At 43.4% G+C, this 12,002-nt stretch overlaps 1 protein-coding gene across 1 annotated transcript in view; it reads left to right on the plus strand.

Annotated features, from left to right (window-relative positions):
* TAOK1 (TAO kinase 1) overlaps window positions 1-12,002 on the plus strand; it is a 74,454-nt gene that overhangs the window by 38,994 nt on the left and 23,458 nt on the right. Inside the window, exons 4-11 of the mRNA XM_064467868.1 lie at window positions 1,315-1,416; window positions 2,754-2,799; window positions 3,705-3,801; window positions 4,571-4,684; window positions 5,459-5,550; window positions 8,048-8,141; window positions 9,545-9,626; window positions 11,574-11,741. Coding sequence (XP_064323938.1) covers window positions 1,315-1,416; window positions 2,754-2,799; window positions 3,705-3,801; window positions 4,571-4,684; window positions 5,459-5,550; window positions 8,048-8,141; window positions 9,545-9,626; window positions 11,574-11,741 — 795 coding nt within the window. The remainder of the gene's footprint in view (window positions 1-1,314; window positions 1,417-2,753; window positions 2,800-3,704; window positions 3,802-4,570; window positions 4,685-5,458; window positions 5,551-8,047; window positions 8,142-9,544; window positions 9,627-11,573; window positions 11,742-12,002) is intronic.

Raw genomic sequence — 12,002 nt, forward strand, 5'->3', positions numbered from 1 at the left:
AAGGTAAAAGGCAGCTGAGTCGTTCTTGTACCGGAACAAGGGTGTCATGAGAGACTTTATGTTAGCAGAGCTGCACGGACGTCGTTCTCGTGAAGCCCCTGCTGTTGGGCAGTGCTTAGTCAATAAGCTGCCACGGGTGTGCCTCCCATGTTCCCTGGCTTCGTTTGTTTCTCTAACCATAAAATTTTTACTGGGGAGGATTTGGGGTTTGTACGTGTTTTCCAAAGCATTTGGGTATACGGGACCTCTGTCCGTCTGTGAACCCCAGCTACACACGTACACCTGAAGAAGTGTGTGCTGAGAGATTAGCAGGACCTGGAAAGCAGCTTTTGAACCTTTCAGTGTTGGGTGAGGATTCTCTGCTTCTGATTAACTTCAGAACTGATACTCTTTCTCGAAAACATTTTCTGTGTCAACACTGCCGTGCTGACGTCTGCTTACTGACATGGATTCAGCCACTGCCTTTGTTTCTGAAAAATCTTTTCTGGAAGTCATAGTTTTGCTGTTGCACTCGCAAGCTTTTGCCTTTCGTGCCGGAGGAGGTGTGGATGTGCAGCAAATGGGAGGACTTGGTGATTTCCTCCAAGGGGAGCGACGGCAGTGCCTGGGCACACGCTGGAAGTGGCGCTTTGGCCTCTCCTGTAGTTGCACTGGCAGAGCTCTCCTTACTATAAACCTGGATTTTGGTTTATCTGTTTATTCTTTTACTCCTGCAGAACCATTCCCTTATCTAGTAGGGAACTCATTTAAAAATCGGTCCTTGTAAAGACTAAACTGATAACGGAGAAACATTATCAAGAACGTAGTCAGATATTTGGTGGCTGATAAACGGAGCCTCATCCCGTGTAATTTAGTTACTAGTAGGGGTAGGTCTTCCTATGCGCAGGGGTTAAGTGGGAGACAGCTGATGCTGCCAAGGACACTCATCATCCTCATCTCTTTCAGGTTGGGATTTATGTTTGATTCGGCAACAGAAATTATATTGCTTAAGAAAACGCTTGCTTCTGTTTTGAGGACTTTCTCAGTTATTAAGTGTTTACCAGTGTATCCTATGCATACATATAAAGTCTTACACGGATGAGAGAGCCTTAGACCCTTCCCATACAGCCTAATCGATCAACTTCTTACTTTGTAGATCTGTTAAGCGAAGTAAAGCAGTGAATATCATGGTGTTGATGTAAATCTATTTTATTTGGAATCTTAAGATGGTTTTTGCCTTTTAAATTAATTAAATGACATACTAACTTAACAACAACCAAAAAAAAAAAAAGTAACAGTTTTACAAAGTCTTTCTATTCCTTTTATTTTCTACAGAAATGGCAGGATATTATTAAGGAAGTCAAGTTCCTCCAAAGAATAAAACACCCTAACAGTATAGAATACAAAGGCTGCTATTTGCGGGAGCACACAGCATGGGTAAGCATCTGCTGCACTCCGCGCTTCTCTTGCCTTGGTTGAGGGTGCTTTAAAATCTCTGCAGCTGGCTTTCGAGGGGCACCTGAACGTCTGCCCGGCACGGGCTCAGACGGGAGTAGCCAAGGACCCTACAGATGCTCAGCAAAACTGACCAGAGTTTTTGGAAACAAGATTTAGGGAAATTTTCCCTTTCGCCTGCAGAGTAGGGGGATTCTGCTGTTGTTCTGGTGCATTTAGCTTGCTGGGTGGGTGTTTAAAATAAATAATGAGCGGGGCTGGCGGGGGATACCCACCAAATCTAACCATCGCTTTTCTTGCTCTAAGAGAAGGTGAGAATTTCACTTGTACTGACTGGGAGGCAAGTGTGGCAACTTTACTAGAGGCTGCTGGGTGTTAATGGTTCAGTACTTCACAGGTTGCCTGAATATGTTCCAGTAGTAAGTGTTCAGTTGTATTTTAATGAAATAGATTAGAATCTCACTGATAATTGTAATTAAATTATATTTTGAGCAGCTAACATTTCTACTATTTAACTGAATTCTTCTGTTGTATATTGTTCACTTCTGTTGTCATTTTTGTGTATGGTGTTTAGGAGACAAAACCAAGTACCTGGTTTTCTCTGGCTGTCAGCTCCTACCCAGTTTCATACATTTGATCTGAACAAACAAAAACCCCCAGCCACCCCCCGCCAAGTAAATCTGGTTTATTTGAGTTTGCATAAAAATGTGTGTGTAGGAATAGACGCAATTGGCTCTGCAGAGGAAGCATTTTGTCAGCTGATAAGTGTGATGTAGCACCTCTCGTTGACAACATTTTTATAGTACGATGTACTGAAGAAATCATATGGTTGAACAAATAGTTTAAATTGTAAGTGTTGTTCGTGTATTAGCTGCGATAAATCTGTAGGACAAAGTTTTACTTGTTTTTTTTTTTTTTAAATCTGACTGGGACAAAATCTTAAGTACATCCCTAAATAGCCCTTTAATACTCTGATAAGCTTGTTAAGTGCAATTTAACATTCCTGTTAAGTACGTGCATATAAAATAAGATCTGTAATAGAACCCATAACTGGTTATGAATATGCTTTTGCCGTACAAGCTCTGCTGCTTGGTGTCTCACCCCGGAAGGCTATGCTAATTCCAGTTCGAGCTGTCCTTGTGGGAGGGGTGAGCGTGGCAGCGCTACGATGGGGCTTATGTTACAAGCAATACTTGTCTTGCTATAGCCTGCACTGTATGCACCAGAGGTTATTTCTAGATTTCTTCATAGAAATCTAGAAAACTTGCATTTACTATTAGAGGTTTTTCTAACAACGATTTTAATTTCTTCCCATACAGCTTGTTATGGAATATTGTTTAGGATCAGCATCAGACTTACTAGAAGGTATGTCACGCACGTTTATTTGATTGAAAGTCAGAAGTATAGTGCTGAAGTAGGAGGTTACAGCATCAGAGTTGTCCTTGAGTACATAGTCTTATCTGGGGGCAGAGTGTGTGTGAGCGGCTGCAGTTTTTCAAGCCCTTGCATGGCTTTTCTGTAGAATATTGGCTTTCCGAGGTGCCTCGTTTGTCCTCGGTTCCCACTGTTTTAAAGTTGTCAGTCAGCTGTTTATTTTCTTCTGAGTTTTAGGTTCTCCTGTCATGACAGTTCAAGACTTATTTCTGAAAAGCCTCGCTGTTGATCCTCATGCTTACTAACAACCGTAGGCCTGTTGACTAACATAGCACTGCAGCAGTATTAGGGTTTTGCTTGATGAGGTCTTTTGTTAAATGGTCGTTTTTCTGTCAGGCTTCTTGACGTGAACTTTCTTTGAAGATGTGTGTGTGGCCAGTAAGTTGTTCATCTCCTTTCCTTGCCAGAAGTGTTTCAGGACAAAGGGCTGAGCTGCCGGAGCATCATCTGTATTGCTACAGTTCATTTATTCATGTGTGAATTGTCGTAAAGTTCTGGGGTTTGGGATTTAGCTTCATTAATGGAAAATTGAATATCGGGTCTCAAAAATGTGTTTGGGCGAACGGACACAGAACTGACAGGAATAGAGTTTATGGTTGCAAAGTCGTCTCTCTTTGATAGTGCGTAGCCGCTGGTTTGCAGTGAGAAGATTACATCTGATTATAGAACTGACTCTACGCCGTGAACTATTTTTACATTTGCTTCTCACACTGAACCTAGGAAACATGAAGTTTTAGTATTTTCTCTCTCTTTACGTTGTTAACAGTACTCGCTTGCATGCTGCAAACTGCACTGTCTTCTTTGATATTGAATTTCAAATAAATTTTTTCCTTAAGTTCATAAAAAGCCATTGCAAGAAGTGGAAATAGCAGCAATTACCCACGGTGCTCTCCAGGGATTAGCATACTTGCATTCTCACAACATGATCCATAGGTAAGTGGTTGTACTTCTGTTGTCTCGATAACGGGTAATTTACCTTGTTGATTGTATCCCCTTCATCCCAAATTTAATATTTGTAAGCAGGGATTTTCTTTTTGCAGTGTCTGTATGCTCCCAAACTAGCGATTTATAGTAGTCAAATACCAGCAGGCTATGCGTCTCCGTGCGCACTGTCTCTTACAGCTGGCGTTCATAATTCCTGCGGAATTGCTTTGACCCTGCTAAGCTTCTCAGTACCTGATACGATGCTGATTGTTCCCTGAAGCAGCGAATAGCAAGGCAGGCCGAGTTCGCCTAAATAGCTTGTAGCAACTGCAAGGCAAAGGTTGCTGGGGCTGGGGGGGAGCGCTGATACTTGAAAAATCAGTTTTGCGTGAACACGCGTGTTGAGGAGCGCACAGCAAGCATGGGATGCAGATGCTCTTTGTGTTTGAAGTACCTGCTGCATTTTAGGAGGATGTAGGATTTGAATAGTTACATTATTAGGACTTAAGATGACACAGTTGGTTCAGAAGGTTTTGCTGAACTGTATATGAAGCTTACCCAGGTGTGCCATTTTACGCTGATTTTTAAGACAAACTAGATTCCAAGCTCAAGGGCCAGGTTAAGCAATTAACCTAAAGATTCAAGATTTTGTATTTGGAAGAAATGTGGGTATTCCGCAGTTCAGGCATGTGAATACTGGCATGTTTTGTGGTCTGTCCTATAGAAGGTTTTCTTTTTTTGGAGAGGAATAATACTGACACTTGTATTCCATAACCAGAGATATCAAGGCAGGAAACATCCTGCTGACGGAGCCAGGACAGGTGAAACTTGCTGACTTTGGGTCTGCTTCCATAGCATCTCCTGCCAACTCATTTGTGGGGACGCCATATTGGTAAGGCCAGAGTTCCGCGCATTTCCGGCTTTGTGAAGTAAAAGGATCGTTTACTGGGTATTTAATAAGCTTGGGCTTTATTGGAGGTAGCTTTGTGACCTTCCGGTTGTGGTAGTGTTAAAATGTACCGTGCAAAAAAAGATTGAATAGTAATCAGTCTCTGACTTCAAGAAAATGTGAATCCTTGTATTTGTAACTCACAAAAAGTAAGAAAAATGTTTTGTTGTTCTACTTACTCTGACTTTAAGTGGTGGAGGTGGGGTTGAATCATCTGTAATGTATTTTAATCGCTCCCCCCAGTGGTTTTAACAATTCGTATGTTCTCACCGCATCTGGTTGTTGCAATAACTGAAGTGTTTTTTCTTTCAGAGGAAAGGCCAGGTTCATTGAACAAAACCCTTTGCAGATCCCTTGTATGCTTTTGATCTCTTGCACCTGATCTGTGGTGTTCACACAACTGCATGCTATAACTGTTTCACCAGAGCTGGCCGGCCGGCTGAACTGTCGGAGGTGTGGGAGGGCGAGGCGGTGGCCGTGCTCACAAACGGAGAGCTGGGCAAAGCGCAGGAGAACGTCGCGCAGCCCCTGTGTAGGCTTGTGCTAGCGTGGGTGCCCGGCCTCTGTTCCCACTATCCCATGTTCATGCCCGATACCTCGGGGAACGATTTGTTTACGGTAGCTGAAATCGGTGAAACGGCCCGTTTCGCTGAAACACTGAGGATGGCAACGTGTTCCTTTGCACACGATTTTATGAGCACCGCTTTCCTATTTTAGGATGGCCCCAGAAGTGATTTTAGCCATGGATGAAGGGCAGTATGATGGCAAAGTAGATGTTTGGTCTCTTGGAATTACCTGTATTGAGTTAGGTAAGTTATTTTCTTTGGAAAATTATAAAATGCAGTTATTTAATACCTAGAACTTCTTCAACTGAATCAGGGTGCACAAGATCTTTGCTTCCTTCCTTGTCCTGGTTTCTCTGGGGCTTGAGTTTTAGAGAAAAGAGTTAAATGGGCTCTCTAGAATTCAAGACCAAGTCTCGAATTTGACGTTTATTGAACTGATGTTTTCATTACCCGAAGAAAGAGAGTTACATAGACAAAGAAAAGAGCTAAGCTGTATCACTAAAGGTGTTCACGTTGTGTGGGAGAGGCAGTTAACTTCTGAACTGAGAACAGTCTGTTTGCTGAACAGCTCTAGAAAGGAACCATTAAAAAATACTAGTGTGAAAATATACTTAATGATATAAGTTGATATTGTTTGCATGAAAATTTAAGGTACATTAACAAGTCCTGCAATAATGAAATTTTGGGTAAGCGGACAGCTTCCAAGCTATGGTCGGGGTATCTTGTCACTTGTGAACAGATTTTGCTGGAAAATGTTTTTTAAGAAAAAGATACAGAATAAGCCAGTTTTGCAGAGGTAACCTATAAATCAAACCCCAAGGAAATGACGGCACTGCCATTACAACAGACTCCTTGAAGCAGAATGTCCGTTTAAAAGGACGATGTTCGTATGGCATTCTATTTAAATGTAACGTGTAGTATTTTCTGGGAACACGAAGCACAGCGCCGCGCGCAGCACTGCGCAGGTTTTAGTCAGGATCCAGCTCTCCAGAAGCACTTCGCTGTAAGTTTTTCTCGGGAAGGTGAGGTTCAGCGCTGCTCGTTGCACCTGAGGCTGTCCTACCATCCTTGTCAGGTCTCATTGCTCACGCTCCAGACCGACCGCGGCGGAGGAGCGGCCCGGCCGGGCAGCAAGAGCACTCAGGAACACGCTAATCCATGTGAACTGCACAGTTTAGCTAAAAATGCTGTCTGGCATTCCAAACTGTCAACTTCATTTTCTTCCAGGACGTGAAATAGATTCTTTCTTCAGAGCAGAGGGTTTTTTTGGTTGCCAATATAAAGCAAGTTGAAGGGGTGTGACTGTCATGACAGAATCCTGCTCCGAGTGGAGTAAGGAGACTTGGCTGGCTGCAGCGCTCCAGGAATGCAGTGAGCTCATGGCCACCACACCCCCGGGTGCCTTCCTGCACGCTGCCTTTTTGCAACATGAGGCGTTAGGCTTCGTCTGCAGCATCTAGCGTGGTGGGAGGTGAGACCAGGTCAGGGCGGCAGAGCGTTGTGGGCTGGGTCGGTGCGGTTATCTCATTTGTGTTGGTTTGAATAAGCATGGGAAGAAGGCAGAAAAATGAGACATGGAGTAGTCTTCTCAAACTATTACTTAGTCTTAGAAATGGCCTCATTAAGGGCTCAGCTTCAGGGTTTCCTAAGGATTTTTATTTTATTTGGGCGAGTTAAGAGAAAAAAGTGAGAGCGGTCCCTTAAAATAGTTTAAGGGGTCAGTTAAAATAGTTTAATGGATAATCAGTCTGATTCTCGATCGTGGCGACTGGTTATCTGGCAGAGGTGGTAAAGTGCTACGTTAGAGGAAAGGCTCAACTCCTCCTCAGTTTACCTGTTCTGAGGAAGTTGTAGGGCTTGGTCCGTCCTCTGATAGCAGTGAGCAAACAGTGATCTCTGATACATAGCTTGCTGCCACTATTAGACTCAAAATTAAAAGCAGAATAAGAAAACTAGCGTTATTTTTTCCTTGTTCGTTTTTTTTTTTCAGGAAGGGAAGTTCTCTGTTACATTTTCAGCAGCGCAGCAACGTCCTCGTGGCCTGAGCAGCTTCTCTGGAATGTTTATGGCGAGGCTGAGCTTTATAGGTTTACCCCATAAACATTCTGATGAAGCTTCAATTTTGTTGTTACAGTGAGATCATCTCCTTCCTCATTAAGCTTTCATGCTGTGTCAGTCTATAAGAGTAACACAAGCTTGAAAGAGAGGAGCGCCAAGGAGAATGCAACTCTCAAAATAGTATAAAGAGTCGGCCTGTGGCTGACTTCCTGCCCATGTGCTTTGGGTCTTGTAACTGGGTTTTCTTCATCGCTGCTGTCCTGCTAGAATTAAATATTTGTTAGATTTTTAGCAACCATGGCTTGAAACAAAAGAGGTGGGGGGGAGGGGTAGGAAACCAAGAATGCTTAGTGGCTAAACACCGAGTCTAGCGCTTACTGTTAACTTACTCCTATTTTAGTACATTACAATGAGTCAGAGAACTCAACTATGATAAACCACGTAATTTAAAAGCTTGAGAGGACAAGGCATTTGATCTTCGCAGCGCTTTCATCTTCTGCAATGGTATAGGACGTACGCCAACATATCTGTCTGATTGCAGGGTAGGGTTGGTTTGGGGTTCCGTGTTCAGGCAACAGTGATTCTGCTGATGTGGTTTTCTTCTTAAAGGGATGTAAACTAAAAAAAGAGCAAAACCATGAGACTGTCTCCCTATATAAAAATTCTTTTCTTTTGTGTGTAGCGGAAAGGAAGCCTCCTTTGTTTAATATGAACGCAATGAGTGCCTTATATCACATAGCGCAGAATGAATCCCCTACACTACAGTCTAATGAATGGTGAGTATTACTGAGGGAGGAATGTTGTAGGGGATTGCTGTAAATGGAGTGCTTTGTCATGCTGAGTTCTTGAAATGGCTGGATTCCTGTCGGGAGGATGTGAGCTGGAAGGTTCTTACTAGGTTCACTCTACATTTTCTATACAAAACTGACCAATTACTAAATATACATTTTAGAGTCTAGAATGTGGTGGAAACAGGACATGCTGCTGGAAGAACACAAGATCCTGTAAAAAGTTCAGTTCATGGGTCAGTAAACTTTTGAAGCTCCCAGGCTAGCCAAAAATGTGGTTTTCAGTGTTTTTTAATCACAAACCACACTGTCAATTCCTAAATCTTGTTTTGTTGAAGTATTGCTTCGCAAGATGAAGACACTGCTTGTGTGTATGGCAAGTGTCTGTGGCACAAACTTCAGAGGAACAAAGCACAGTAGTAGCATTTTGTGTCTCCCAGCCTCAAGAACTCTCTCTTGAAACAGCAAACACAATAAACTAATTTCAAAAGTTAAAGACTTCCTAATTACATTTTTCTGAGCCATAATCCTAGGCCTCTAACAAAATACATTGTGCTGTATTTTTATACAATTTTTCTACTTTTGAGATTTTCTGGTTAGGCTATTTCACACCCTGGCGCTTGGCAAAAGATTCAACTCACTTAATGCATTTTTCTGACCAAAAAATGCAGTAATTTAATTTACTTGAAAAACTGCAGTAGCAAAACCCCCCCATTACATGATGGGGGGGGGGTGGGGGGTGGGGGGTGGAAAGAAATAAAACCTGTAAAAACTGATGTGCTGCTGTTTTCAGCGTATAATCCTGCCCTTCCGAAAACCTGTGTTCAGACAAAAGGGCAAAATACAGAATTTTAGCTTGCGGAGGGAGAAATGTTACCAAACAAATGGCGACGTTCAGCGTTGCTTGTGAGGGATTGCAGAGCCGCGTAGTTGTGTCCGAGGGGCCAAAAGCAACTCGGGAATCGTGCGTTAATGCAGTTTGCAGGTGAAACACCAGCACACAGAGCTGAACCAGGGCAGGGGCTCTGAGACCTTGAAGGGTTTGGGCAATCTAGGATTTGACAGGATTGATGCTCGCACCGAGATGGGTGGGTGTCTGCCTTTATACGGCACTTCCCTTCCTCTTGATCTGCCCCATATTTTCACATTCTTGAGCTGAAACGTTTTGTCTGGAAGCTGAGGTTAAAGGGATCTGCCTACGAATAGCGCTGGGCTTTGGGTGGCGAGGGGTGTCAGAGGCTGTAGTGTGAAGTTCTGGCTCTGCGTGGTTTCCCCCCGCTCTTTCTACGAGCAGTGCCCAAATGTAAATGTCTCAATTCCTTAAAGAGCTTTGAAAATTAAACCGGGTAGTTACCTCAGATGTCTGGGTGTTTTCTCTTCCCTGGCCACAGGTCTGATTATTTTCGAAACTTCGTAGATTCTTGCCTCCAGAAAATTCCTCAAGACAGGCCTACATCAGAGGAGCTTCTGAAGGTAGGCTTGCTTGTCCCTTTTGTTTTCCACGTGGTATTAAAAAGAGACACTCCTCTGTCTCGCCTGCCGTGCTGGGTTACCGTTAACGGTGCCCTCTCCGCCTGTCACCCCTAAGACCTTTGAGCTGCGGGTGCTGCGGAGCGCGCCGAGCTGGCAGTCCCAGCTTCGCAGTGTCTCGGGCAGTTCCCCAGGTGACTCTCCACGCCAGCCTTGTTCTCATCCTAAAAGAACGCCCCAGCAAGTGACACTGGATGACTGTCAACTTGTGGAGAGTTTCGGTTTCTTAAGCTCAGTCTATCCTTGTAGTGATTATAATTAATCCTGACAGAGCTGCCATGCATTAGTTAACAAATACCTTTTGTTACCTCCCTCTTTATGCTATATACACCCCTAAAGGCTTTCTGTCCTCTCCCAGTCACCTATGTGCCTTACGTATAGAACTGAAATTCGCTCTTCTAATGCTATCCCTGGGGGAAGGGGGGCAGAGGAAAGCAGATTTTCTCCGCATACTTTCCCTTGACACGAGTAAGCCTCGGCCGTCTGCAGGTTTTCTCCTGCTTTACTTCTTAGCCTTTTTTTCCTTCACTTGTGCTCCCATATGCTGCAGGTACTTGGTTTCCCTTGCTCTAGCCTGGAAACAAAGCCAGTGTGGTAGGTTGTTGCAAAAAGCTGACGTGTTCCTAAGTGAACGCCACTCGCACAGAAGTTAGGTGTTAGAGCTGCTTTATTGTAAGCGTGACTTTGATGGATTTCCTTTGTGGCACCAGTTGGCATTCAGAATTCTGCTAACTTGTCATTCCCTTTACAGTGCTCGTGACGTTATTTGGGGGGGATTTTTATCCCAGCCATGTTAGCGCTAAACAGCGATTTGTCAAAAATTTTGCATTACCGGGCAATGGATGCTATTTATGAAGGTTTTATCGTCACCTCCTTGCATGTTTTTACTTAAATGGTTCCAAGGACTTTTGCCTCTTTAAAAACTGTGTATTCAGAAAGTAAATGCAATTATCCAGTAAAGGTTTTGGTGTGGGTGTGTAGTCCTGCCATTTCAGAATTCTGCAGATTGGTTTTATTTTGAGCAATGCGCTGCAATTAAAGAGAACATTGATGGAAATTAAACGTTTGTGAATGTATTTGTTCCATATCTATAGTCTGAAACAGCTGCATGCCACTTTACAGGGACAGGTAGGGAATGTGACATGTTGGAAATGGCAATGCGGTTCTCCTAAGGAACAAAATGAAACTAGCGGTGGTGTTAATAATGACTCATGCTTGCACAGCACATTTCATCTGGAGACTGCAAAAGCTGCTTCTGACATACATAGGCAGGACTTGTTTTACCTTTTGGCAAAATGTAGCCACCTCTGCAGTGAAAAGCAGCAAATATTTTTTAAAAAAAAAAAAAAAGCATAACATGGCTAACTGTGCTGGGGCCGGGCTTGAAGGTTCACAGCCTGTTTTATGACTCAGAGCTGTGTGCCGAATATATTTGATTCTCAAGCTTTTCTAAACAAGGAAAAGGGTTTTATAGTGAGAGTTAGCTGATGAGTTAATTAACGTTTGGTTAGAGATACTTAACCAGTCTGACACCTTTACCATTTATATGTTATTTGTTGCTCCTCCCCCTCTAAACCACAAGTAGATGGTGCCTCTAAATACCCCAACATCCAAAGAAGTTTAGGTTTAAACTGGGCCCATTTTCATGGTATGTGAAATATCGTTTCTGCTTTTTTTTTTTAACATCATCTTGGTGGATGTCAGAAAGCAATCATTCTGAAATCTATCTGGATCATGAAGTCTAAAAATAGTGCTAGTGTAAGCTGTGAAGTTATTCTCCTCCTGTGCAGGGAAGAGGCCTAACAAGCCCAGCTAGAGCTCATAATTCTATCCTCAAAGCACGTGCGCTGGAGGCATTAGAGGTCACTCACCTATTTGTGTGTTCTACAGCACATGTTTGTTCTTCGGGAGCGGCCCGAAACAGTGTTAATAGACTTGATTCAGAGAACAAAGGATGCAGTGAGAGAGCTGGACAACCTGCAGTATCGTAAAATGAAGAAGCTCCTCTTCCAGGAGGCGCACAATGGCCCTGCAGTCGAAACACAGGAGGAGGAGGAGGTGAGAGAAGCTTTGGATTTCATCACTGAACCAGAGAATGGTGCTGTCATTTAAATAACCCCAACTCAGATATTGCTAAAGTGAACGGAGGCTGTTGGCGCACCTGGCTGTAAACTCCGTCGTCCCCTCTGTGCTTGGAGTAAAGCTACCTCAAGGCACAGACAGGGTAGATGCCAAGAAGCTGTGCCATGCGTTCATGCTTGAACAGTTAGCTCCCAGTTCTGTAACTCCTGGCTTGCTTTGCCTGTTTCCAAGTCTTCC

This window comes from Phalacrocorax carbo, chromosome 17 (genome assembly GCF_963921805.1).
Source record: "Phalacrocorax carbo chromosome 17, bPhaCar2.1, whole genome shotgun sequence".
Classification (NCBI taxonomy): Eukaryota; Metazoa; Chordata; class Aves; order Suliformes; family Phalacrocoracidae; genus Phalacrocorax; species Phalacrocorax carbo.